Here is a 25,270-nt window from a genome sequence, read left to right on the forward strand (position 1 = left end):
TATTTCTGATAATTAGACGCAATCTAATTTTAGTTTATAAACGAATGATGCATGATAATTCTGTTGCGAAATATATTAACATTAATAATATAGTGTAGATTGCATTCACAAAATGGATTTTTATTAAAAAGAGTTATGGGCTTTTATATTGAGCGTGAAAGAAACATAACACAAATATTTTTTTACAAAAGTTTCTTATCATTTAATCAAACTAAAATAAAGTGTATTGTGGAAATAATTTGAAACTACAATAACTTTGACAGAATTGAAAATTATAAAAAAAAAAATGAAAAGAATTTAATTTAACGTTTAAGAAAATTATTGCGGATTTCTTCGTTTTTAATCATATGACTTTATGACCTTTAAATTAATCAGCATTCATAATCGTATATACATGATGACCGGTCATTCGTATACTATTACGCGAACCTCTCATGAGATAATAAAGATTCCTTGTAATTATTGATTTGGAAATTTTGTCGCGGAATATATGATTAACGTAATCATAGATGACGCGACTACATTTACGAAGAACTACATGGCCGTAATACGATTGGTCGTGCACAATAATACAGGCATGTATCATCTTAAATATTTTGTAACGCAATCTGTGTCTCGCGCGTATACAAGGATTCAATAAATTCTGATAAAAGCGGAAAAATGATTTCTCATAAACAAAAAGAAGAAAAATATATGTTACATTTAAATTTAAAATTATTCTCTTCAGCATATTATGTGGTGAATGAAAAAATATTTATTTTGCATTTATTTTTTTCACAAATGATTACTTCCTTGATTCTATTGTGATTTAATGAACACATTCTCTAAAAATACGTAATATTTTCATGCCTAATGGAAAACAAATACGGGAATATTTAAGGAACACTTTATGCAATGAAACTCAATAGTATCGTTGAGAGTTCAACTAATAAATAATCAGTAATATCAAAATGATGCGCTACAATGTTACCTATATGGTATATTCCAGAAAATGAACATTTTCTTCCAGAATATAATGCTTCTGTCAAAGCGTGTTCTTTATTATACTAAAAAATCTTGTCTGTATAAAAGTGAGAAGATGTTGTTTATTGTGATTGCTGTGATACAGCAAAGTACATGCTTAAAGAATTTCTAAAATTCGGTCAAGTTCATTGAAGTCGAGAATATTTATGAGACACTATATTTGAAACATATATGCAAAAATATAGCATATAAATATTGTGTAATTATATACACGATATACGTGCGTTTGTTAATAATTTAACGATCTGATAAACGATCTTGTTATGAAATCTTTTTTGATAGCTTTTTTTCCAAAAGTCGAGGTAATTAATAATTATCTTGTTCGTACGTTGTTGTTTTGCTGATTGTAAAATGATATAATCATAGTCTCGTATATTTTGTATATTCATATATTTCATTTAATGACCATGAACCAGCTGATCATTGCCATTTACATCATCGACAAAGCGGAATTTCTTGTTCTGCAAAAAATCAAACAAAAGGATATTCCGGTCTAGAGTTTCGTTCATTAACACCCGACAAACAACGTATACTTTCACTGGGCGGTTATGCGAGTCGACGCCCGAATAAACGTGAATCATTTCGTAACGATCGCCACGTTCGTTACGTGTGGACTTTATTACGCTCTTCTATACACAGTACGAATAAATTCGTGCTATAAATAATCTTCATTTTCTCGCGAACGATCGTTAAAACCGCTACCGTGGCGCGCGATGCGATCAATTAAAAACGAAAAGCATGGCAATTTTTTTCAATTTGCCAATTTTTTTGATGACAAGGAATAATTACTTTACTACTGTATACACGCCATCCATTATGTAAAATATGTGACAGTGGTACAATGTATGAAATGGAATAACTCTGACCAATGAGACTTTATTGCATGCGAAGAACAAAACAGGATGTGTCCGTTTAATTATGCGCTATTATAATTTACAGTTAATTTTCCTGTGAAATGAAACGAGAGTGAGAACGATCGCAGCAATGAGATTCATCAAGCGTACGACGCGTCCTTTCGTTTCCAGGTGAAAATCCGCGATCTGATTATTAATATACCCGGCACGCGACATGCAATCCGAATGTACTAGTGTCGTTGGCACGTAATTATTATACACGGCAGTGACCATCGTTGCGACAATGTAACCGCGACTATGCAACTGTAAAACGATATTGTATGTACATTTTGTAAGCGTCCTTCCATATTTGTTACCGATGTAGCCGCGACGAAATACTTTGCATCGCGTATTATATGTTTATTGATATCGAAGTAATAAATTTCAACGAATTGTTAAAAAGAACTTTGTATGTTTTTAGAAAATTTGAATAAAATATATCGTTCAAAAACAAGATATTCAACATTGAAACGTCAAATTAATTCAGGGAAAATTCTCTTTGATTTCTATCCAGCTGGATTATTATCTTGTGCAAGTTTGTTACGTGTACGAGTGCACGAAATATCGCCTATTTTTATTTTCCGCGCAAAAATATCTCGAGGTCGAGCGAGATTTGGAGTTCAAGGTCGCTGACATCGAATATCGAGAGACAATCGTAACTTGGCGCGCTGAATCTTTCTCAGCTATGCTGAGCGAGTTTTATACGAGATTAATGTTAAATGCGAAGTTATTGAACGGGAAATTTCTTTCGGAAGATTATTTTAGCGAAACGCAAGCAGATGCATATTAATCGAGCATAGATGTTTTCCATTCATAGCGCGTCATAGAATGCGTTACGTAAATTAAATTTTATGCGAATATGTAATCGTAGCTAAGCAATATTAACATCGCGTGTCTACATTTTTGTGTAAATAAATTTTGTTGACACTTTATCCAAACATGTCAAATCACATAAAGCCATACAGTTATATATGCGATTAAATGTATGAGAAATTTTCACTTAGGATTATCGGCACGTGAATTAAACTTCAATGCTTTCATCTTAGACAAGATAAAAGTTTTATGATTGACAGATTTATGATTGAAAATGGCAGGATGATGTCAGTATATTTTTCGAGAAAAACATTAAAAAAGACAACTTATATAACAACAAGACAACTATATATAATACTCTTTGCTTTTCCTTGTACTCTTGACTTAGACTTAATAATTTTATTATTAATAAAGATTTATTAAGTATAATTTTTCATATTTTCTTCTTCTTTGATTCTATTGGCCTCTTATAATGATCAAGCAAAAGAAAAATATTATTAAGTCTAATATGTAAAATTGTAAATGAAATAAACAGAATGACAAGAGATGTATTAGAGTATTTTAGATCGCAGTTCTTCTGCATAAACATCACATAGTTAGTTTTTTTATGAGAGAGATAAAAATAAGTTCAGGGCTGCGAATAAGATATATTATATTATATAAAATATGATGGCTCGTCGCATTCGATATATGACACAGAACACTCTTTCGATAGCTAGACAAATATCTTTTGAGTCCAACAAAAAGGATTGATAACAGTTCTTATATATAGAATTGCAATAAAGAAATAAACATGAAAAAAAAATAAGAAAAAGAAACACTCGAAAGAGATTTCTTATGCCAATTGCCAATATAAGACGAAGATTATAAATCATATTAAAAGATAAACAAGACTGATGCAGACGAAATATGAATGTAGAATTGACTCGAATCAATTTAGTGGATGAACTATGAGTGAAAGAAAGATCATTCCTTTACCCGGGAAGGGAAGTTCAGGGTTGCATGTAATCATATAAAATAACTATGCAGACATAAGGAAGAATTATATTCTTGTTTTTCTCAGAAACCAAATGATGATACTATCAGCAGCAGCAGCAGCTGTTCGAGCAGGGTTTCTGATCATCTCTGAAGTCTCCTCGAAGAAATGCAATGAAATAGAGGAATTTTGGCGCGTGACAATTTGCCATAAAGCTCGCGTTTCTCTCACGTCCTCAAGGTGTTCAAGAGGAACGAATTCATGTGAACATTGTAGCGAGAATTTGACGGTTATTTTTACGATTTTTCAAAAAGCGTGAAGGATAAAGTGCACAAATAATGCGCGAAGCACGTTCTCTATATTAGTACCTAAAAGATCGAGGATAGATCATTGATTGCGGAAGATTGAATTGTAAGATTTTCTTCAAAGGAACTAGTCACTTGCGTGATTGATTATTTCGTAAATATGTAAGCAATATTTTCTTGTACACCTTGGAGTTAATGAGATGATAAAGATATAAATTTGATCATGTCTCTATTTTTAAAGTCTCTTTATTATTTTTAAGATCAGATTTGCTATAACCGCGAAATGTGAGATATTTCTCAAAGATAATAATAATTACCTCTATCTTAATGTTCCGACAGATAATAATAAAATTCAAAACAAGCGTAGAATAACAGAAATTAAATGTATAGCTCTTTTGCACTTTACCATATCAACTCATGTCACATAATTTCAAAATTTAAATGGAGAAGTTGAGCGGCAAGAAACATAAAAACTATACTATATTTTATACTGAGAGAGAGAAGTGAGACTGCACACATATAACCTGATTTAATAAATATTACAAAAATTAATTTTCTTTGCATTAAAATAAAGTTTGAAATAAAAAGTTTATAATTTTAAAAGTTTGTAATTAGAGAAAACATAAACAGTGACTTTTGAATTCTATCTTGCACGGTTTCTCTATCGTTTCGATTTATATTCGATATATTTAAAATTGAAAATAGAATATTTAAATACATATTATATTTTTTTTCTTTTATTTCTAAACAAAAATTTTATTTTTGATCATGTGTCTTTAAAATTGTCCTCCGTGTACGTATATATAATCATCGAGAAAATTTAAACGACTACACATGTGTATAATCACCGAGAAAAAAATTGAAATTAATTCAAGGTTGCAAAATATTCTTCGCAGACGGAATTTTCCGTAATTCCATAAATTTCGAGGTTCTCATTTTCTTTATATATCTCTCTTTGCCTCTTGATAAATGTGACTAAAAGAGATTTATATCATACTTACGGTTTTGAAGCAACTGGTCACCTTGTCTCCGCACACGATTATAAGTACATAAAAACGTAATGTTTACATAAAAACTAAACGAGCATATATGAATTATTTATCCTCATCGATCTGTGCGATCGATGCGATTAATGCATAAATTGCACAAAAAATCGCGATCGCGCAGCGTAAATCAGCGATCCCCGAAGTGTTCGCGAGCCATTTCGGAGCACATTCTGTTTTTACTCCGAAATAATAGATCGGAAGACAAACCGCGCGCTTTCGCAACAAAGATGCACCCGACGAAGAACAGAGTTGCTCGTTGCGGTCAGCGAGACTCATGCGGATTCACGAACGAAAGCGAACTTGCCCCGGCTTGTTTTCTTGTTTTGCGTTTTTCTCGACTTCTCTACTCTCGGCGGCGGCCAGCGGAGATGTCGACCGACGTTCATACACACTTGAACGACTGTCGGGGGAAAACTGTTGCCACTACCGTGATCCACGACCACGTGGACCTTCGAAGTATTCTATACAAACACACACACACACACACACACTTATCTGTCTCGTGTGTGTGCCCGTAGCAGGCGAGCGAGCGTGCAAACGCGTGATCATGAATCGTTTTCTTGATGGATCCATCGATCGATCGTGAAGTAGTCGAACAAAGTATAAATATAAACAGTTACAAGGAGAGAAGAGTCAATGATTTTTTTGTTAATTTTAATTAATGTATCTTTTATTCCAAAAAAAAAAAAAAAAAAATTATTTTTATTTTATAACGCGAGAATTTAATTAATTTTAATAGTTCTTGTTTAATAACTATTTCACTAATTATTTTGAACAATATATAATTATAAGCATTTTCCACTGTGCGTCTAGAGGATATATATCTATCCTTGATAACATACAGATACATGTACATATATAAATTTCAATAATAACTTAATTATTTCGAGGAAGAACGAAATGTAGATTGTCTGTCAAGAATCTCGGAATAGAACATACTCTGATACGTGCGCGGAATCGTGCGAGAAATCACAAAATCCCGTAAGAAAAATAGTGAAGTTTACATTCGTATCTCGTACAGAGTACTCACGGTGGTATAATATCAATTTGACTCGTTTAAACTAATAAAGAGATCTAATAAATAGGTCAAAGTACTAAAAAAAAATATCATATATAATCACATAATTTTATGTACTTATATATTATTACATATGAATTTTTTTTCCCAAATATTTAAAACAATGATTGAATTCGCGGTTTAATTTTAAAACATTTTGTTTATTAAACTGATTAGCTCGACGATCGAGTTTCAATGAGAATTTATTTTATATATAATACTACGAAGAGCGATAAGTTGATCTATATATATTTATCAAACAATAGTGCGTGTGTGAATCCCAACGGTGGGATCAATCGATTGACTTCTTGATTGATTAAAAATATGGTAACAACGATTTCCGATGGACGACGGTCATTTCGATCATTCGATGATGATTTAGCATTTAAATCAGCGATTTATCGATACATATTAAATCGTTCGTTTTAAAAAATATGCGAAAAATATTACACATTCGTCTTGAAAACTTTCAGTGTCAAGGCGAGGCGCTTTCATAAATAATTAGTTAAATCGCCGGAATAAAAAACTGGATTTATAATTATAATAGTAATTATATGTGCATAATATGTAACATGCAAATCTGATTGTATTGTATGCGCATTTTCTGTAATAATATAATATAATTGTTTAAAAATTTATTAGTTTTTTATTTTTTTTTATTCTAAGTAATATTTTGTTACGGCAACATGCATTTATTACGCAATTAAGCTATAATTAACATTGAAGATATATTTTTTACCAGTTATGATATGCAAAATTAGCAAATGCAATCGTTTAAATTTTCTCTTTTACTCTATCATTTTTATCATATCTTCAAAAATAATTATTTTGCATTGTTCGCACATTAGTATTATATGATACTATCATTGGATATTCGTTATCAAGACGTATTATTTTTATTGTACTACAATGCATTTGCAATCAAGCGCATAAAAAGAAAACTTCTTAGACAAGAGAGAAGAGAGAGATTTCTAGTTATTTCGTAATCGTCAATATAATCATCGCAATCGATGAAGAATAAAAACTTGGCATGTATTAAGAATTTTATTTTTAAATCTACATATTTTATTTTTAGTTTCCTTTTTCAAATAAAATAAACAGCAAAGCTGTATTATTTCACATGCACTTAAACACTCGTTCAGTCTTTATATAAAACAGTCATTATATAATAAAAAACTTATTTGAATTAGAAATGTCATTAAAAGTAAAAAGATTAAAAGTAAAAGGATTTACGAAACTGTTAAATATTCTCTCCATTGATATAAAAAATAAAGTCTTTTTATCATTCTCAGGATTAAGGACGATGGATCGCGACGCACGAATAGACGGAATGCCGACTACCTGTGACTAATTCAAAGAATAGAGGCGAACTGCACCTTCTTTTTGGGATACATCTAAAAATAGGACTTGCGTATTTATACGCGATATTTGAAAAAGGACACAAGAAAGCGAAAACCTGTCTGGCAATGGTCCACCTAGACCAAATGTCACATTCAAATTCGTGGAAATTGAGGATTGCGGCTACATATACGCGCCATGTATTGTTACAAATGTCAGCATTATAATATTTGCATCTCTGCGACCGGCGAAAAGGTATCTCAACATACGTTTGCGAAGGACATTCACACAAATACACACGCTTGTGCGCGCCCACATTACGTGTATACATTATACGATGTGGTAATAATTGTTTACGTGTAAATTGGTATAACGTTAATTATGATACTGTTAGGGAGCATTGCAAACATAATTTACTGGGTGATCAAGGTACCATTTATTGCTTCGTAATAGTCTCTGCGAGATGTAACATTTACGGCGAATGCGTACAGAAACGCATGGCGACTATATGTGAATAAATAATAATTTCGTGCATTATCGACGATTCAGCGCGATGACGCGACTAGAAGAGAGAAAATGGAATGTTTCATAAAATATAAATTTTTCATAGAACACACATTTTCACTTATAACTCTCTTCTATCTTTTTCGTTTTCAATATACTTATAAAGTGTATAAATTCAAGAATTCATATATATATATATATATATATATATATATATATTCTATTTTATATATATATATATATATATATATATATATATATATATAAAATAGAATATATAAACTAAAAAGTTTAACTAATTTATATAACGTTACTTAGTATTAAAATATCTCGTTCTGAATTTATTTAATTATTATAATACACTGAGTCATATCAAAATACATACCCGCAAATTTGATTAATTTATGTAGAGTTATTTTGTAACAAAATTCCTATTGATAATCTAAATGTATATGCTTAGTTAATATATTATTTATTATAATAACTTAAATAATAATAAACTAAAGTAAATGATTCTATGATACAACAAACAAGAATTAAAGCTGATTAAAAAGATAATATTTTTTATATATTAGTATTTAAAATAAAAGAAACACTAAAATTTTTGTAAAAAATTAAAACAAATAACTACATCAAATATGTCATAAAAATATATACATATATATATATATTTATTTTTTTGGTCGTGCCTTATCAATTTCCACAGAGGTTACATAAGAAAGACAGTATCCACAGGTTCCTTTTTTCTCATAAACGTTCGCGGGCGCATGGTTGGAGAGAATTTCCTAGATAAGAGGATATGATAATAGTGAATAGTATCTCATTAACTAACTTCTCACGTGCTTCCGCAATAGCGTCAGATGTTCTGCTTGTTACATCGATCTGTCGCGGCCGATGTTTCAATTCGATATATTACAGCATGGATATTATTCCTTCGTGAGAAATGATTCTCCAAATTTAACAGCAATCTGTCCAAGAACCATCACTTTAGCTTGCTTCTTGATCTACCGTCCTTGCGAGATTTATTACGTACTGCAATTTTTTATCTCAAATATTGAAACTTATATACATGTGTTTCTCTAAATCTTTTTCGAGCAGAATAAACGCAACCTCCTAATTCTATACTATAGATGAATCACAACAGACTTTTTGTTTTATATTTATCGATCTGAAGTGCCAAATTTCTTCTTATTAAAACTTTGCGTTTTAAAAATTTCCACCATTAATTATTTCGTGCCCTGAAAGAATGATTCAACCTTCCTTTAAACACAAAGATCCATCTCGAAGATCTAAAAAATTCAAATCTTTTTTATCATTCATAAGAGTAATATATCAAGCACAACACTTTGCGAATAATTAACTCTTAAGTGTATAATAAAGTTTTGTAAGAATAAGACAAGTATTATTTTATTTCAATCAATTTTATATTACGTCGCGTCGCGACGTCAAAACAAATTGCAGCCAATCTCGTCTACGTAGTGGCATGAAATGTCACGAGAAGATACAAAAAACATCATGAATACGCAGATATGCAATAAATATTTTCGAGCGCGCATTAAACAGCTAAAGAATCTAGTTATGTTGTCGAAGATGTTTAGATTTATTTCTTAGATTTATCGTTTCTGTGATTTAAGTATAATTAATTAATTTTTACAACAGAAGGATTATAAAATCGTAGGCAGCGAACATAAATATTATCGCGAAATAAATGTTAAAAAAAAAAAAACACGTGACATTGATTATTCGCGTTTGACTGATTACAGTACTTGTGGACTGCAATTGCGAAAAGAAATACGATTACGATGCAAAATCTGATGAAAATAAAGCCTGCATAGGAAATGCATCGGCCGTTTAAAGGCCACGATCTCTGCTGCATTGTGAAATGTTTTTTCCGGTCGCAATTAACGAACACCGCATACTAGCAATTAGATACGTCCAAGATGGATAATGTTAGAAACTTATTGCATAAATCCGCAAGCGCATCTCCGGCATTTTGTCTTCAAAATGGCATGTCCTCTTATATATATATATATATATATATATATATATATATATATATATATACGTGCATTTTATTCTCTTTTTCGAGATAAGTTCTATCCGATCGGGGATGACGGGATACTAGAAGGAGTAGATTTGCTATCCACGGTACAACAAACTATCGCGAAAAGTAGGTTATCGTAATCGTGAGAAAAAGGCGAGACCGTATATACCGCATGTACGAGATCGAAAGAGCGCGACTTCTCTTTTTCCCAGGTTCTTACTTTAATCCGTAAAACGGATGCCGCGTGATTTAATGCGTCGACCCAACCCGACGGTCACATAAAGTAACGAAACTGCGAGCAAATAATCAGCCGGTGCATTATCTTCATTTCATATTGTTGCACTCGATTGCGACAGAACGGACTCTCATTTTAAGAAAATTCTGTAGGTTGTATAATAATAACTGCTCGAGAAAAGAATAGATATAGTATAAGCATACATGTTAATGTTGCAAAGTAAGTCATCGTTATTTTAAATCCTTGTAATTTAGATTTTTATTCACGAGCTTTCGCCTTGATACATTCTTTGCATTATTTCTACATTATTTATTATCACACAGCCTTGTATTACTATTTTTTTTGTGCATCGATTAAAAAAAAATATATATAAACTTCAAACATCGCAAAATTATATTTTTGCTATATATTTTATTATTACTTTATATTCTTATCGTAAAACTATTTATAATATTTTTGTATATAATTAATTATTAATTTTTATATATGTTTAAATGTGCTATTCAAAGTAGATCATATGTTTTGTATAAGAAATGTGCTACTTAGAAAACTGTTACGTACAACATACGGACCTCCATTCGCTCCTTGAGAGAAAATGTAATAACGAACGTTAAATAGGGAAACCAGGATAGGACACGAGGTATTAATTTATGCAAATTGCAGCCGAGAAACTACTTGCTATCTGCATATCGCAAAGTAACGCGAAAGTACACGAAAAAAAAAGAATATAATTAGACGCGAAGAATCATGTCAAACTCAATGTTAATGATTATCTGTTTCAATATTATTTCATCTTTTTAATGATGAATGTTGAATATATTACGGCAATTTAACGTCACATATTCATTCGAGCTTCCGTGCGTGTAGACTTGTTTACAATCTTGAGATCACATCCTTTGAGAGGATGTAATTTAATGACGCGCGATCGTTAAACGAAATATTAGAAATTAGCAGTAAACTAGATTGTAAATATGATATGAATATAACGTCTATATATTCTCGATAATTATGACAAAACACTTCTTGGTAGGCACAGTTACATAAACGAGAGTTGTAATGTAATCAAAGATATTCTCGAATGACGATTCCGACTTTTTAATAAAATATATATGAAATATACTTAGAAAACATTTGCAAATTAAAAAGATATTACGATATACAAAATAAGATGTATATAATTTTATATTACTGTGAAACTATAAAGTCCTCTTTACTTTTATGACAACGTAATATCTTGCGTTTTAATATAACATTGATATTTTTTATCACGTTTTATAGTTTTTTATTTGATTGAATCATTAATTTAATGATAAGAAATTATTTGTGTTATAGTCTGCATGACTGATAATCGTTTTTTTTTTTTATTTCAGCCTCTGCCTTAACTCATAATACATTGAGAAAATATTTCAATGCAATGGAGAACACACGATTGTAATCCATATGATAATCGAAATATTGGAAATATAAAATAGATAAATTACAAAAATAATACTTATTACTAGTATAAAATTTTTTTCGTATAATGTTTCTCAAGAAATGTTATTTATCACGAAGAGCGTTGTTTTCTATATTTCAAAAATTATCAGTTTTCTATATTTAATTACACTTATAAATATATGTGTATACTTCAGTCTTTTTTAGTAATAAATTGCAGTTCAAATTGTCTCAGTTTTGAAGGAAATCCATAATTGATAAACGTTACATTTTCAAAATCTTGCACTTTGTTAAATAAATAATAGTCTATCTTGTTTGTAACATAACAAATTGGAACATTAAAGATTAGAACAAAATTAAATATCACAAATTTAAATAATTGCGGGGTAATAAGAGCCAGATACAGATGATAATGCATCAGTTTGATAGAAAAATGTGTTTTCTATGAAATTGATTATGTTTTTATAATAAAATTAATTTTATTTTTCTTGGAATTTCTTGGCTACAAAGGATCATTATTTGCATACACGTATGGATAATTGACGCTTATTTAAAACTCACGAATAGGGATCTCACAGAGATCTAAAAACACAAAAAATCTTTTAATTAATTAAAAGATTTTAAAAAATATTATTAATTATTAAAATATATATATATATATTAATATGTAATAAACATATAATCTTTGTTTCAAACAAAATTTCTTTGATTTTTAATGTTTAATTTTGCAACATTATAGAAATAAATCTTGAAATTAATTTAACTTTAGATATGCATTAAATTAGTCGATAATATGCAGTTGAAACTAACGCAAGTAATAGTCGAAATCAAGGCTAAATAGCAGTGTTCTGATAGAAGCGAAGAAAATTAATCAGCGATGCGAAATTATCAAAATTTCCGGAAATTGTATGTCCGGTGTGAGATTAAACTCTCGTATGATGGACGGATTTCATTGCTATCCAGCATCGCCATGTTTATTGTAATTATTATTAATAATCATTATATATTTATTTGTTTGTGAGAGAAAGAAAGAGAGAGAATTTCTATATATATATATATATATATATATATATATATATATATATATATATATATATTATTCTTCGTTTTTCCAATTTTAGAACGCATTATTTGTATTTTAAAATAATTCAATATTTTTAATTTTTGTGTGTGATTCTGCGATCACTATTATTTATATATACCATATGTTTTCTTTCACTTATAATGATTGAAAACGAAAAATTAACAATAACTTATCGCAATATATCTTTTATAATAATTTTATCATTCAATTAAAATATATATGACCTGATATCTGTCGTCGAAAGGAAAAATTAAAAGGAATTGGAAGGAATTTTCGCGACCGACATAATAGAATTCTGCAACGGATAATGATTTATCGACAATGCGTGAAGAAAACTTATCTCTAATATATAATTAAGGGTGAAAAAGAAGGCAATTCGTTCACTTTGTCCTATCTTCTACAGAAAATTTTTGATTTATGTATTCTTTACGTAATAATAAGTAATAGTTATGTACTGAAGCGGTGTGATAAAAAAACATTTTATTGTTATTTATGATAAATAAAAATAAAAAAGACTTTGTGTTGTATTAAGCAAAAACAAAATTAATAATTAAAAATTAAATTTTAATTTTTTTTTTTGTTGATTTTCGTAATATAATAAATCAATTATATAACATGTACACAATATTATAGTTACGTAAGACCGTTACATTAATATCTTTCCGATATTGCTATATTATAATATGTTACATGCAAGATAGTTTGTGACCCTCCTTTAGCGAATCGAACGTTAGTCGTGCGTCATCCATCTCTTCGACAACGTGTACTGCGTGTGATATCTCGATAAGTTATATTCAAAAAATCTCCATATATTTCTGCGAGAAGAAGAATAGATAGAATTTTAATTTATTAATTTTATTTCATTTTTTATCATTATTCTATAGAGCAATTATTTTATTTATCTAAAAGAAAATATCAACAAAAAGAAAATTTCATTTCATCCACTTTTAACGTCCAAGTGAGAAGACATATATCTCAAGGATGGCTTGTCCGATATCAAATGATATCTCGTAAGTAAAATACTGTCTCAACTTATTTAATATTTAAATAGAAAAGAAATATTGTTAATTATATTTATCTTTATAAGAATTGCAAAAAAATGATAAATTATCACGAATAGAATTAATATCAATAATAAAAATATATATAGTTATTTTAAAAAAATATATATAATTATTTTAAAACATTTTTTCAAAAGACTATTTCCATCAAACTCCGATTAACTTAATCAATAATTATTTCAATAGAACTGCTTATTATATAAGAAATGTTATTATATAAGACGCTAAAAATTTGCTACTAGCTATATAATTCATCATTTCTAACTTTCTTTGTATTCCATTCACATGTATCAAATAACAAATATTAATTTGTTATCATTTATATATTATTTTAATTATTATATATTATGATATAATTTTATATGTACATTGACAAAATAATATTTCAATAAAATATTTAATCGTCGATTAAGTTAATCGTGGTTTGATCAAAGTGATTCTAATTCTTTAACTTCAAGCATTCTTAATATTTGATATCATACAAAAAATTGACTTGCAACATTATTAAAATATACTTTCTATTAAATATTATTAGGACAAACTACGAATGCATTTGAATTCAATATACTTCGCAATATTATTTCCATCACTTATTTAAGTCTAGATTTTTAAATGATAAAATAATGATAAAAGCGTTTCGCAATGTTTGTCATAATAGATTGCATTAAACTCTAACGTCATCAACATACGATGTTAATATATATTACTGCATATATTATTCTTTTTATTTATGATGTGATGTCACGCAACAAAAAGGGGTAACAACGAACATATCTTTCGAAGAGAAGATCATGATCAGGACGAGGACAAATTAAAACAAAGACCAACGATGTTGTATAGCGAATATCTATGTTTGGATAAGATATTGTCTGCACAAAGACTTCTTAGTACCGAATATAGCGATGAAGTTCACGATGAACACCTTTTTATTATTACTCATCAAGGTATTATTTAACAGTTTTTGATGATGTTTGACAATTAAGTTTGTAAATATATCTTATTTCTTTTATACTGCCAAAAAAAATTGAAGGCGCGATAAAATACGCAATTAATTAATAAATCTCTTCATCATATCTCATATGAATTAAAATTCATCAAAATAAATTCTGATAATATAAACAATGTACTTTCTCAGAAGTGTTTTCTCAATTATTTGCTTAATAAGCTATTTTTTTCATTAGATCGAAAACATCATGTGATATTTTGAGGAAAAGGAATAAATATTGTCAAATTGTTTGTTAATCTTGACAAAATGGCAAAACAATTTTATGAAATATACAAAATATAATATATAAAAATTGCTCTTTATTTCTTTTAATAAAAATTTTTTATTTTATTTATTCTTATTTATGATATATGATTTCTATTGCTTAATTGCCTACATTTTGATTGTCGTAGCTTACGAGCTGTGGTTCAAACAAATTATTTTCGAGCTCGATTCCGTTAGGGCGCTCTTCAGTTCCAATAGTTACGATGTGTCCAATAGATCTTCCAGCAATCACTCGACTACCAAGCAGGATAATGAAATTTCTCACATTTTGAACGAATCGAAAACCCTGGAAATTCTGAAGCGATTAAATCGCATTGTACTCATCCTAAAAGTACGTTATAAAAACAAATTATTTCGAAAAAAAAATCACTGCAAAAAATAATATAAAATAATATATATAATATATATTTTATATCTATTAATCGAATGTAATTATATATAAGAGGAGATACTATTCAAATATATACAGACAAATACCTTGCTTATTTTACCGTAATAGTGATGACAATGATAAGTGAACGACCCTTAATCACAAGCCAATTAGCCCTAACAGTCTGCGCGTCCCTTCAGTATAATCAAATTTTTCTGTGTCGCCAGACAAAGCTATTTACTGTCACGACACTTATATCTTTTTATATGTTTTAAAAACATATGTAGAATAATTTGCAACTATATATATAATATTTGTAAATCTAAATTATGAATGAACATAATAATTTACGCGCGCGAGAGAGTATAAAATAAATAAAATGTAAATAGAGGAAAAAGCATTTTAATGATGTCATCTCATTCTTCGCGATAAAGATCTCATATTAGATTGATATTTAAGACGTGACGCACATTTTTCTCTTTCGATTTAGGGATTATGAGTAAAAATGTGGGAACCACAGAGGTAGATGAGTAAGATAATATCCTTAGATGACATGCGATACCGGTCGCTTGTTTACATTGTAAAGAGAGGAGGAAAAAAAGTTACGTTAGGTAACTAACTCGTTACTCTATTTCAATACCGCAAAATGAAGGTGTGGTCGAATCATTTTTTATTTAAGTTCGACAAAACGGTTCTTCATGAGCATTCTCGATGTGCATGAGAACATAATATCAAATATCTTGAGACAGAATTACAGTTGAAATGAGATCAATCTTAGATATAGATCTTTATCACAAATTTATTCCCAATAGCGCGTTCAACAAGTCTAAATACATAAAATATTTATGGTTACATATACACATGCACAAAATATATATTTATTTTTAAAATTTAAAAATTATAAAAAGAATCCAATTGATCAATCAAATTTTTATTAAAAAATTAATTAATTTTTGTTAAGAAAAATCAACATCTTAATATATTTTCTAAATAATATAAATATATGTTTATTCATTATCTAATGCATCCTGTATAATGCACCGTGTTAAAAATGCATTGTAGTTATGCATGCACCCTTTATTTATGCTGGTACCCATAGAAATGCGAATGGAGTCGCGATGACAAATCGATGAGAATGTTTTAAGCATGTCTCTTTGTACGCGTACTTGAAAGATTTATCAGTTTCATTTGATTTTGTATTTTTTTACAATTATTTTTATTAATTAAAAATAAATTAGTATAAATTAGTTTTTGACAATTATAGTAGAGAAACTTATTTTTTTTTTTACTAAATTTATTAATTAATGCACATATTTAATCAATAGAATCCCGATCAAATAATTGCACAATATAAAATTATATGAACGTATTTCGTGAGATGGTTAATTAACTAAATTAAGTTAAAAAACTTGTCATCACTGTCATTTTGCTCGATTTTCTTGAAATGCAAACTGTGAAAATGATATTGATTTACAGACGAATATTATAATTTCTAGCTATTGGTAGATCAAGTGACGATTTTGGAAACGATGACGCCGTTGGATTTCATGGCATTTCGAGACTACTTGTGTCCAGCGTCAGGTTTCCAATCATTGCAATTTCGTTTGCTGGAGAATAAATTGGGCGTGAAACAGGAACATAGAGTCAAATATAATCAGAATTATATGAGGATCTTTGGAAGAGATTCTAAAGCTATCGAGACGATCAAGCGGTCAGAAGAGGAGCATAGTCTAAGTATTCTGGTTCAAAGATGGTTAACCAGGACACCAGGACTTGAAACTCATGATTTCGATTTTTGGGGAAAGTACAAGCGATCGGTAGAGAAGATGTTGATTGAGCAAGAACAAGCCGCACATGTAATTATGTTTAATCAATTTTATAATATATATATATATATATATATATATATATATATATATATATATATATGGTTGAATTATCTGTGAAATCTTTTTTTAACAATTTTGGAGCTTTTCTTAAAAATAATTACGATAGATGCAAAATATTACGAAATAATTTTAAGATCGAAAACTGAAAAAAAAAAAATAGTTTTAAGGAAACTTTTGCTTTTTAATTAACTTTAGATGAATATCGATTTAATAGGATTTAAACTGATTATATATAATAAAAGATAGTTAAATTTCATAACAGATAGTTAATATTGAAGACTGTATGTAAAGAAAAGAAAATTATAAAGAGAAGCAAACAGACTTTAATAAGAGTCTTAATGTTTTCTTTTTTTTTTTTACTTTCAAGTTTACATAATCCGATTATTCGAAAATTAAAATTTGAACAAATTTCAGAAACAACCAAAGCAGCAAATCAAAGAGTACCTGTTGGCTAATGTTCGCTCACGGCAAGCGGTTTTCGAAACCATTTTCAATGAATCGCTCCACAACGCTCTTGTGTCGCGCGGGGAACGTACATTTTCATACGCTGCTCTTCAAGGAGCAATAATGATCACTTTGTATCGAGATGAGCCGCGATTCAGTCAACCGCATCAAATCCTCACAGCATTAATGGATATCGACTCATTAATTACAAAATGGAGGTGTAAGAAAATGCTCATCGATATCACGTATTATAATACTTTAAGATTTTATATCTCATTTATTTCTTTTATCAATTTTATTCACACACACAAGATGTTCCTTTTAAAAAAAGTTTTATTAAATTATCATTCTTTCCTGTAATTTCGTTTCAATTCTGTTATTTACAGCTTCTCGTTCTTTCTTTTTCTCTCTAAAACCTTGTTATCTATATTTATTAAAGAGATTACATTTGATATTTTTTAATTTTTTATTATTCTATTGCTTATAATTTAAAAACAATAATTAATAATCGCAAAATGCATGAAATTATATTATATCTTTTTCTTACTTATGTATAACGTGTTAATCTTTAAATTAATGACATAATGCTGTTGCATATATATCATCATAATCGTCCAGTGTAATCTTATCCGTTTACATGCATTAAAAAATATAATCTTCTTTATCAGATAATCATGTTATCATGGTACAAAGAATGATCGGATCTCAACAATTGGGCACTGGTGGCTCCTCCGGTTATCAATATCTGAAATCCACGCTAAGGTATTTAACTGCTTCAATTAATTCAATATACAATAATTCATTTAATGAGAAAACATATCGATACATTGCTAATATTGCAAATGTAATATAACACTTTTTATTTATCGCGAAGTTCTGTTATCTCGCAGCGTAAACATTTTATATCATAATTCAATAAATTAAGTTTAAAATTCCGTCGATAAAAATCATCATAGATAACTGTTTTCTATTAATCATTCAATATTCTAAAGATGTATCAATTTTTTCTACGTTTGCAAATCATATTTGCAAATGAATATATCTTAATAACAAAATCTTTGCTTATATGTTAAACAGTGATAGATATAAAGTCTTCCTTGATCTGTTCAACTTATCAACTTTCCTAATACCTCGTCATATGATTCCACCACTGACGAAGCAAATGAAGATAAAATTATCAATTGCTTGGAACGGTTGGAACTCGGAAGATAATCAAAATAAATCGGGAGATTTATTAAGAAATTCCTAAATTATTGTACGCACGATACAACAGACCTCATAAAACTCTAACAATTAAGTTTTACTTTGTTATATATGCACTTATGCTGCATATAACAATTAAAATAAATGAAGATTTAAAATCTGATAAATCAACATAGAAAATTGAATTATTAGGTATCTTTAAGAAGATTTTCAATATATTGTGCAATTCAAAATTAATTTGTAATATAGAACTAAAAAAAAAATCGGAAAATTTCTACTAATTATTTATAGATTATTGATTTAACTTATGTAGGATTCAAAAGAAAATGTTATCAATATTTTGAGAATTTGCTACATTGAGAGTTTTACTATATTATTAGGAACAATATTCGTATGACTTTATCTAATTTTGAATAATTGCAGATATTATCACTTCTCGAAAAATTGAATTTTTTTCTTGGATCAGTCTTTAAATGATTATGTTCAACAGGTTTTACATATCTACTTATATTTCTGCAAATATAATCTGCATAAAAATATAATATTACTGCCATATATCTAGTAAAACATTTTATTAAGTTACAGTCTTACGATACTTCTGTTTACAATATGTACTTTCTCTGTAAAAAAAAATATATATATATTATATATGTATATTTAATTGATCCTTGATTTCTCTCTCTCTCTCTCTCTCTCTCTAATTTATTTCCTTAAAAATAGAAACAGGATTTAGGATGTGATCAATCAACCAATATCAAGCGACGAAACTTGATTAGCTATACCTGCAAACACATTTATTATCTGCTGAAATAGTCGATTTAATTAGCACAAGTGTGTTACCGGTTTGTAATTAATCTTACCACATAAATTTTTACCGATCGCAATGTAAATGTAACCTTTGTTGCCAAAGGCCGAACCCCACGAGTTTTTAATGATATAATACGGTATACTCGCTTCCATATCATATCCCACTATTTGTACCGCATGATTCAAATTGTTAAATGAACCATCACAGTGATACTGTATTACACCGCCTAAATAATTCTGCCAAGATATGGCATTCACCGCAACTGCCACAGGTCCATGAGTAACGAGCAATGTCAAAAGTTCGCTTTCAGCATTTACAAAGCTGGAACAAGCTCGATTAGTATTCGAGAAAGTGTTGGATGCGTACAGCGTGCAAAAAATTTTTGCGCTCACAGTTTTTGTTAATATTTATATAATCGGCTATGTAATTGGTATACATAACAGGAAATACGTGCACATTTTGATATTCACTATGCGCACAAAAGAATGAATAGTGGAGCTAAATAATAACTTATAAATATAAAAATTAACTACCTATCGCATGTGAAATCCGTTATTTTAACTTCTAATGTCTTCGCAGAAGTTCTGAAATAGTATTGTGTCGCTTTAAGAGCTGTTGTGTTACTGATACGATTATATATGAGTCTTTAGATTATAGATTAAGTCATATTTTTATATTGCCAAGCAAATATCCTTGCCATCTGTCTGCACCTACTTAGACAATCTACATGCATCATTTCGCCATGTGAGAGGGTAAACGTTCTCGGAAATTATTCCGGTCTTTGACACTAGCAGCCACGAGAGTAAACTGCATATATCACCGCCCTGACATCCGTAATCGCCCGGCATGCAATCGATCATCTGTATTACGAGATAAAAATTGAACTATTTACTACCGAATTGATATGTAGGGATCTAAGAAAGTATTCAAATTTTCAGGAAATATCCAATTTTGTTGTTATATTATTATTTTTTTTTTTTAGTGTATCGAGAAAGTTATATACAACAAGTCTTTTTAAAATCTTAAAACTTTTCTTTAGTTCCCTACGTGTAAATGGCAGATTACAGATTAAAAAATTGAGGAGACTGCTGGAATAAAAAAGAAAAAGAATCCAAACGGCTTTAAAAGTCAATAAATATATATATATATATATATATATATATATATAAATATATATATATATATATGAGACAAATTTATTCGATGGTAAGATTTATTTGTACGTGTTCAATATATACGCAGAAAGGCATTTTCATCAAATTTGCATTTTGCGCAAGCTACGTGTTCTTTCCAGCAGTTCCCTCGCTTGTAAATAGAGAAGCGTGTCGGGAATATAGCGACCTACTTCCTGCACGCTAAAGGGATACAAAGTTCCGTTTTTGATGGCGTACATGGATTCGGCCACCCCGATAGTACTGAATGCCCAACACGCACCGCAACTCTCCTGGTTTCGAACTGGTCCTACGATCCCTCGATCTCGCCAGTCAAATTTAGAGGGTATGCCCGTTATTCTTTTCACGCGATTAACCGAGTTTGTAAAATGTTGATGATAATACGACGCCGTCGTATGTTTTTGACCTAATTGACAAAATATTCATATCAGCGAATAAATTGTATTATATTCATATTTAACTTGTGTTATGGACTTTTCTCGAGAAAATTTTATTTATTTTATTAAATATAAAATAAACTGAGTTTTTTAAAAAAAAGATTAAAGATTTCTTAGTTCTTAAGATTTTTGTTGTTTAGTATTAATAAAATAAAACAATTATTAAAGAAATTCAATATTTTTCTAAAAAAAAGTTGCTGAAAATAAAAAAGAATTAATAATATGTCGATCTCTCCTTTTGCTCTATTTTCATGGTTGTTTATGTTTTTTAAATTTAATCGCGATTACTCTTAAATAAAAGTATACTCACCTCGCAAAGCTAAGTCAGGAAGCAGAATTTGTTGTGAGAATTCATCTTCGGATAAGTCAGAGAATTCCGTCAATCCATAGTATGCGCTTTCTTGGGACAATCGAAGACTGTTCATCTTTTCGATGTGTCGCAATGATTTCTGCAATTAATTTTATTTTCTAATTATGATAGTATTACTAAAATAAAAAAGACTGCATTTATATGTAGCATTGATAAAAAAAAATAATTTTTTAATTTATTACATAATTTTAACTATGTGTTACTGTACTTATATTTTTGATTCCTGTGTATATTTTTTTGTGATTGTTTTAAATGATATTAATGAAATTACAGATATAATATACATTTTAATTTATACCAAGTTTCCAAAATAAAAAATGCAAAAAATGTGATGTAATTGACAGCAAACATCAAGAGAAATCATAATAATAAAATGTCTAAAACTAAACAAGTTTCATTCTTACTCTCGTTCTGATGTTTTGTTGATCTCGATAAAATTAATTAAAGCCTCGCATGCATGTCACAACGAATGAATGACTCATATGTTTATTCATTTAATTAGATCAACTTGAATATGCAACGTTTAAAAATTTCATAATATAAGATAAAATCCAGAAAATCCGTAGTAAATATAACGCTATATTATTGTGCTACCCTTCAAATTTGTGCGTCGCGCCTTTGTTTTCTTACAATTACTATGCAGGGTGTCCGACAATTCGCGCAACACCCTTTAAGGAAAGATAGAGAGTGTTATTTTGAACAGAAAACTTCTGTACCATTTTTTTCTATAACGCTTAATAAAAGAGTTATTATTGAATGAAGTCTGGCCTATCATTGCCGATCTTCAGCCGGGCGCACGTCAGTGAGCCGTCATAAACATCTGATTGTGAGCGATCACGCACACTACCAGGCGCGCGGCTCACCGACCGTGCGTCCAGCTAAAGATCGGCGATGATAGGCCAGACTTCACTCAATAATAACTCTTTTATTAAGTATTATAGAAAAAAATGATGCAGGACTTTTCTGTTCAGAATAACATCCTCTACCTTTCTTTAAAGGGTGTTGCGCGAATTTTCGGACACCCTGTATATACGATCAATTTTGAGAGATCAATTTCGAGAGAATTTATCGTTTACCAGAAAGCGCTCGAATCGCTCTTTATATTCTGCAGAATCATTCTTGTAGGATTTATTGTATTGCGCAATGTAATTCTCGAATAATTTGGCATCCTCTGCATTTTTGTCGGGCTCCACTTTAATCGGTATCATAAAAAAACACAGACTCACGACCAATACTATCACCACCACAGTTCGCCACTCCATCGCGTCTCACGCGATACAAGACGCATTCATATTCTCGATGCGTCCGTCTATTCACACAATACCGACATAAACTTAATTAATAGAGATAGAATAAGTGCTTGTACAATTTAATTAAAGATCAAGTAAAAGAGCTTGGACAGTTGGACTTTAATTCCTCCATATTCGGTCGTATACGAATACGGGCCAATCAGTAAAAGATGAAAAATATCCAGATTCTCTTTTACATTGAAAATTGAATATAATTAAATCTATCCTATTTTTGAGAAATAAATATCACACCATCTTTACACCGAGATGATTATCAATGTGAAAAAATTATAGATTATTTTAACTTTCATCAATCAATTTTACTAGAATCAATTTTACTAGAATCAATTTTACTAGATATGTTACTAAATATGTTTTAGTTACTATATGCTGGTTGGATATACGCATCTAATAACGTCACTTAGTTCACGGCCAGCCCGCCAGTTCCTCTTCCGATCTACAGCTGAATGTTTCGGTCTTTTGTAAAACATGGAGAATCGTTCCATATCGAAGAAGAGGAAGGTTAGTGATTTTCAAGAGTTTATAATAAAAAATATGTGAAAATATGCTCATTATTGCTATGCTGGAAGCTGCTAGAAAGATATTTCGTCGAAAACATGACGAATGCAATATCCGCAAATTGTGGATGACATGGATACTTCCAGCGTCATTATCGTTGATTTTACATTCCGCGTGTTCAGTTTCTAGAAAAAATATTTAAATTGCATGAAACTCCACGAAATCAAATCCAGTGCATTTTTATTTTCTTTATAACGATTCTAAATTTGATATTTTTTTACATTGTATTGTATGCATGATTGTTTATTTTAATAAGCTAGACTATAGGTTATAATAATCTGATTACACAGTAGTGTAATTAGTCCGCAAAAATATAAAAAAAGAGTAGAACCTATATGATAAAATATATATATATATATACGCAATGATGATAAGAAGACAGTTTGATATTATGTATATACTTGTCTTTAGTTTGTAGGAGATGGTGTCTTCAGGGCTGAGCTGAACGAGTTCTTGACTCGTGAGCTTGCTGAGGATGGCTATTCGGGCGTGGAGGTCCGTGTGACGCCAAACCGAACGGAAATTATTTTATTGGCCACTCATACGCAGAGTGTGCTCGGAGAAAAAGGGCGCAGGATTAGAGAACTGACGTCTGTGGTGCAAAAGCGTTTCAACTTCAAAGAACCACAAAATGTTGAATTATATGCCGAAAAGGTCGCCACGCGTGGCTTGTGCGCCATTGCACAAGCAGAGTCTCTGCGATACAAACTGATTGGAGGTCTCGCTGTACGAAGGTGAATTAGTGTCTTATTCGGTGTTCCGTCTATTTTATTAATCATATACCTTCTGCAATTTCTATTAAACATTTTTTTAATTATTTCTTTCTCATTTATAATTAGAGCATGCTATGGTGTTCTGCGTTTCATCATGGAATCTGGTGCAAAAGGTTGCGAGGTTGTTGTCAGTGGTAAACTACGTGGTCAGAGAGCAAAATCAATGAAGTTTGTTGATGGTCTTATGATTCATTCGGGTGAGCCAACCAACGAGTATGTGAACACCGCCACCCGGCATGTACTCCTTCGTCAAGGTATGATTGCATTATTATGATTGTGTTCCAAAATTCATTACCAATACTGGAAATCTATAATAATCTAAATAATAAATATAAATCTATAATATATATTATATCTATAATATATGGAAACTATATCTTTTCAGTATTGGCAGTGAATTTTGCAACCTAGCCTATAATCATACATCAGTTAATATTGTAATATTTTTTTATAAAAATATTTTTTATAGAAATCATATATTATTGATATCAAAAATGCTCAAAACAATTTACATTATTATATTTGTTATATATATTTTTTTTGTAATATTTCAGGTGTACTAGGAATCAAGGTTAAAATTATGTTACCTTGGGATCCTAACGGTAAGAGTGGTCCAAAGAAACCTCTTCCTGATTACGTATCTATTGTGGAACCAAAGGAAGAAGTACCCCCATCAGTCCCGAGTTCTGAGGTAAAATCATCTAAAGATATACCTCAACCTGCTCCTCTTGCAGTGTAATGATCCGTTTGAATAAAAAATAAATATAGAAAATAAAATCTGTGTTTTACTTTAAATATGTTTTTACATCTGAAAAATTCAAAGAAAAATTTGTATTACACAAAATATTCATAT

General features: G+C 29.7%; 4 protein-coding genes across 5 annotated transcripts in view; 2 read left to right on the plus strand and 2 right to left on the minus strand.

Annotated features, from left to right (window-relative positions):
- LOC126850786 (uncharacterized) overlaps positions 1–5,225 on the minus strand; it is a 35,752-nt gene extending 30,527 nt beyond the window's left edge. Inside the window, exon 1 of one of the 2 annotated variants that reach the window (XM_050594099.1) lies at positions 5,012–5,225. The gene's annotated coding sequence lies outside the window, so the exon portion shown is untranslated. The remainder of the gene's footprint in view (positions 1–5,011) is intronic. The other variant, XM_050594097.1, reaches the window with a different exon arrangement.
- An 8,244-nt stretch (positions 5,226–13,469) lies between these two features.
- LOC126851179 (tryptophan 2,3-dioxygenase) lies at positions 13,470–19,394 on the plus strand. The gene is made up of 7 exons (XM_050594856.1): positions 13,470–13,762; positions 14,570–14,757; positions 15,212–15,414; positions 16,950–17,309; positions 17,757–18,006; positions 18,455–18,548; positions 18,864–19,394. The coding sequence occupies exons 1-7, from the start codon at positions 13,734–13,736 to the stop codon at positions 19,033–19,035; spliced, it is 1,296 nt and encodes a 431-aa protein (XP_050450813.1). The 5' UTR covers positions 13,470–13,733; the 3' UTR covers positions 19,036–19,394.
- Positions 19,395–19,546: 152 nt separating this feature from the next.
- LOC126851180 (cathepsin O-like) lies at positions 19,547–23,116 on the minus strand. The gene is made up of 7 exons (XM_050594857.1): positions 22,853–23,116; positions 21,717–21,855; positions 21,143–21,375; positions 20,512–20,657; positions 20,331–20,381; positions 19,850–20,118; positions 19,547–19,771 (listed from the first exon to the last, which is right to left on the minus strand). The coding sequence occupies exons 1-7, from the start codon at positions 23,036–23,038 to the stop codon at positions 19,734–19,736; spliced, it is 1,062 nt and encodes a 353-aa protein (XP_050450814.1). The 5' UTR covers positions 23,039–23,116; the 3' UTR covers positions 19,547–19,733.
- A 375-nt stretch (positions 23,117–23,491) lies between these two features.
- Positions 23,492–25,194, plus strand: LOC126851069 (40S ribosomal protein S3). The gene is made up of 4 exons (XM_050594655.1): positions 23,492–23,587; positions 24,056–24,378; positions 24,484–24,671; positions 24,972–25,194. Exons 1-4 carry the CDS (start codon positions 23,555–23,557, stop codon positions 25,154–25,156), a joined length of 729 nt encoding a protein of 242 aa, XP_050450612.1. The 5' UTR covers positions 23,492–23,554; the 3' UTR covers positions 25,157–25,194.
- The last annotated feature ends 76 nt before the right edge of the window (positions 25,195–25,270 follow it).

The sequence above is a fragment of the Cataglyphis hispanica genome, chromosome 7 (genome assembly GCF_021464435.1).
Source record: "Cataglyphis hispanica isolate Lineage 1 chromosome 7, ULB_Chis1_1.0, whole genome shotgun sequence".
NCBI lineage: Eukaryota > Metazoa > Arthropoda > Insecta > Hymenoptera > Formicidae > Cataglyphis > Cataglyphis hispanica.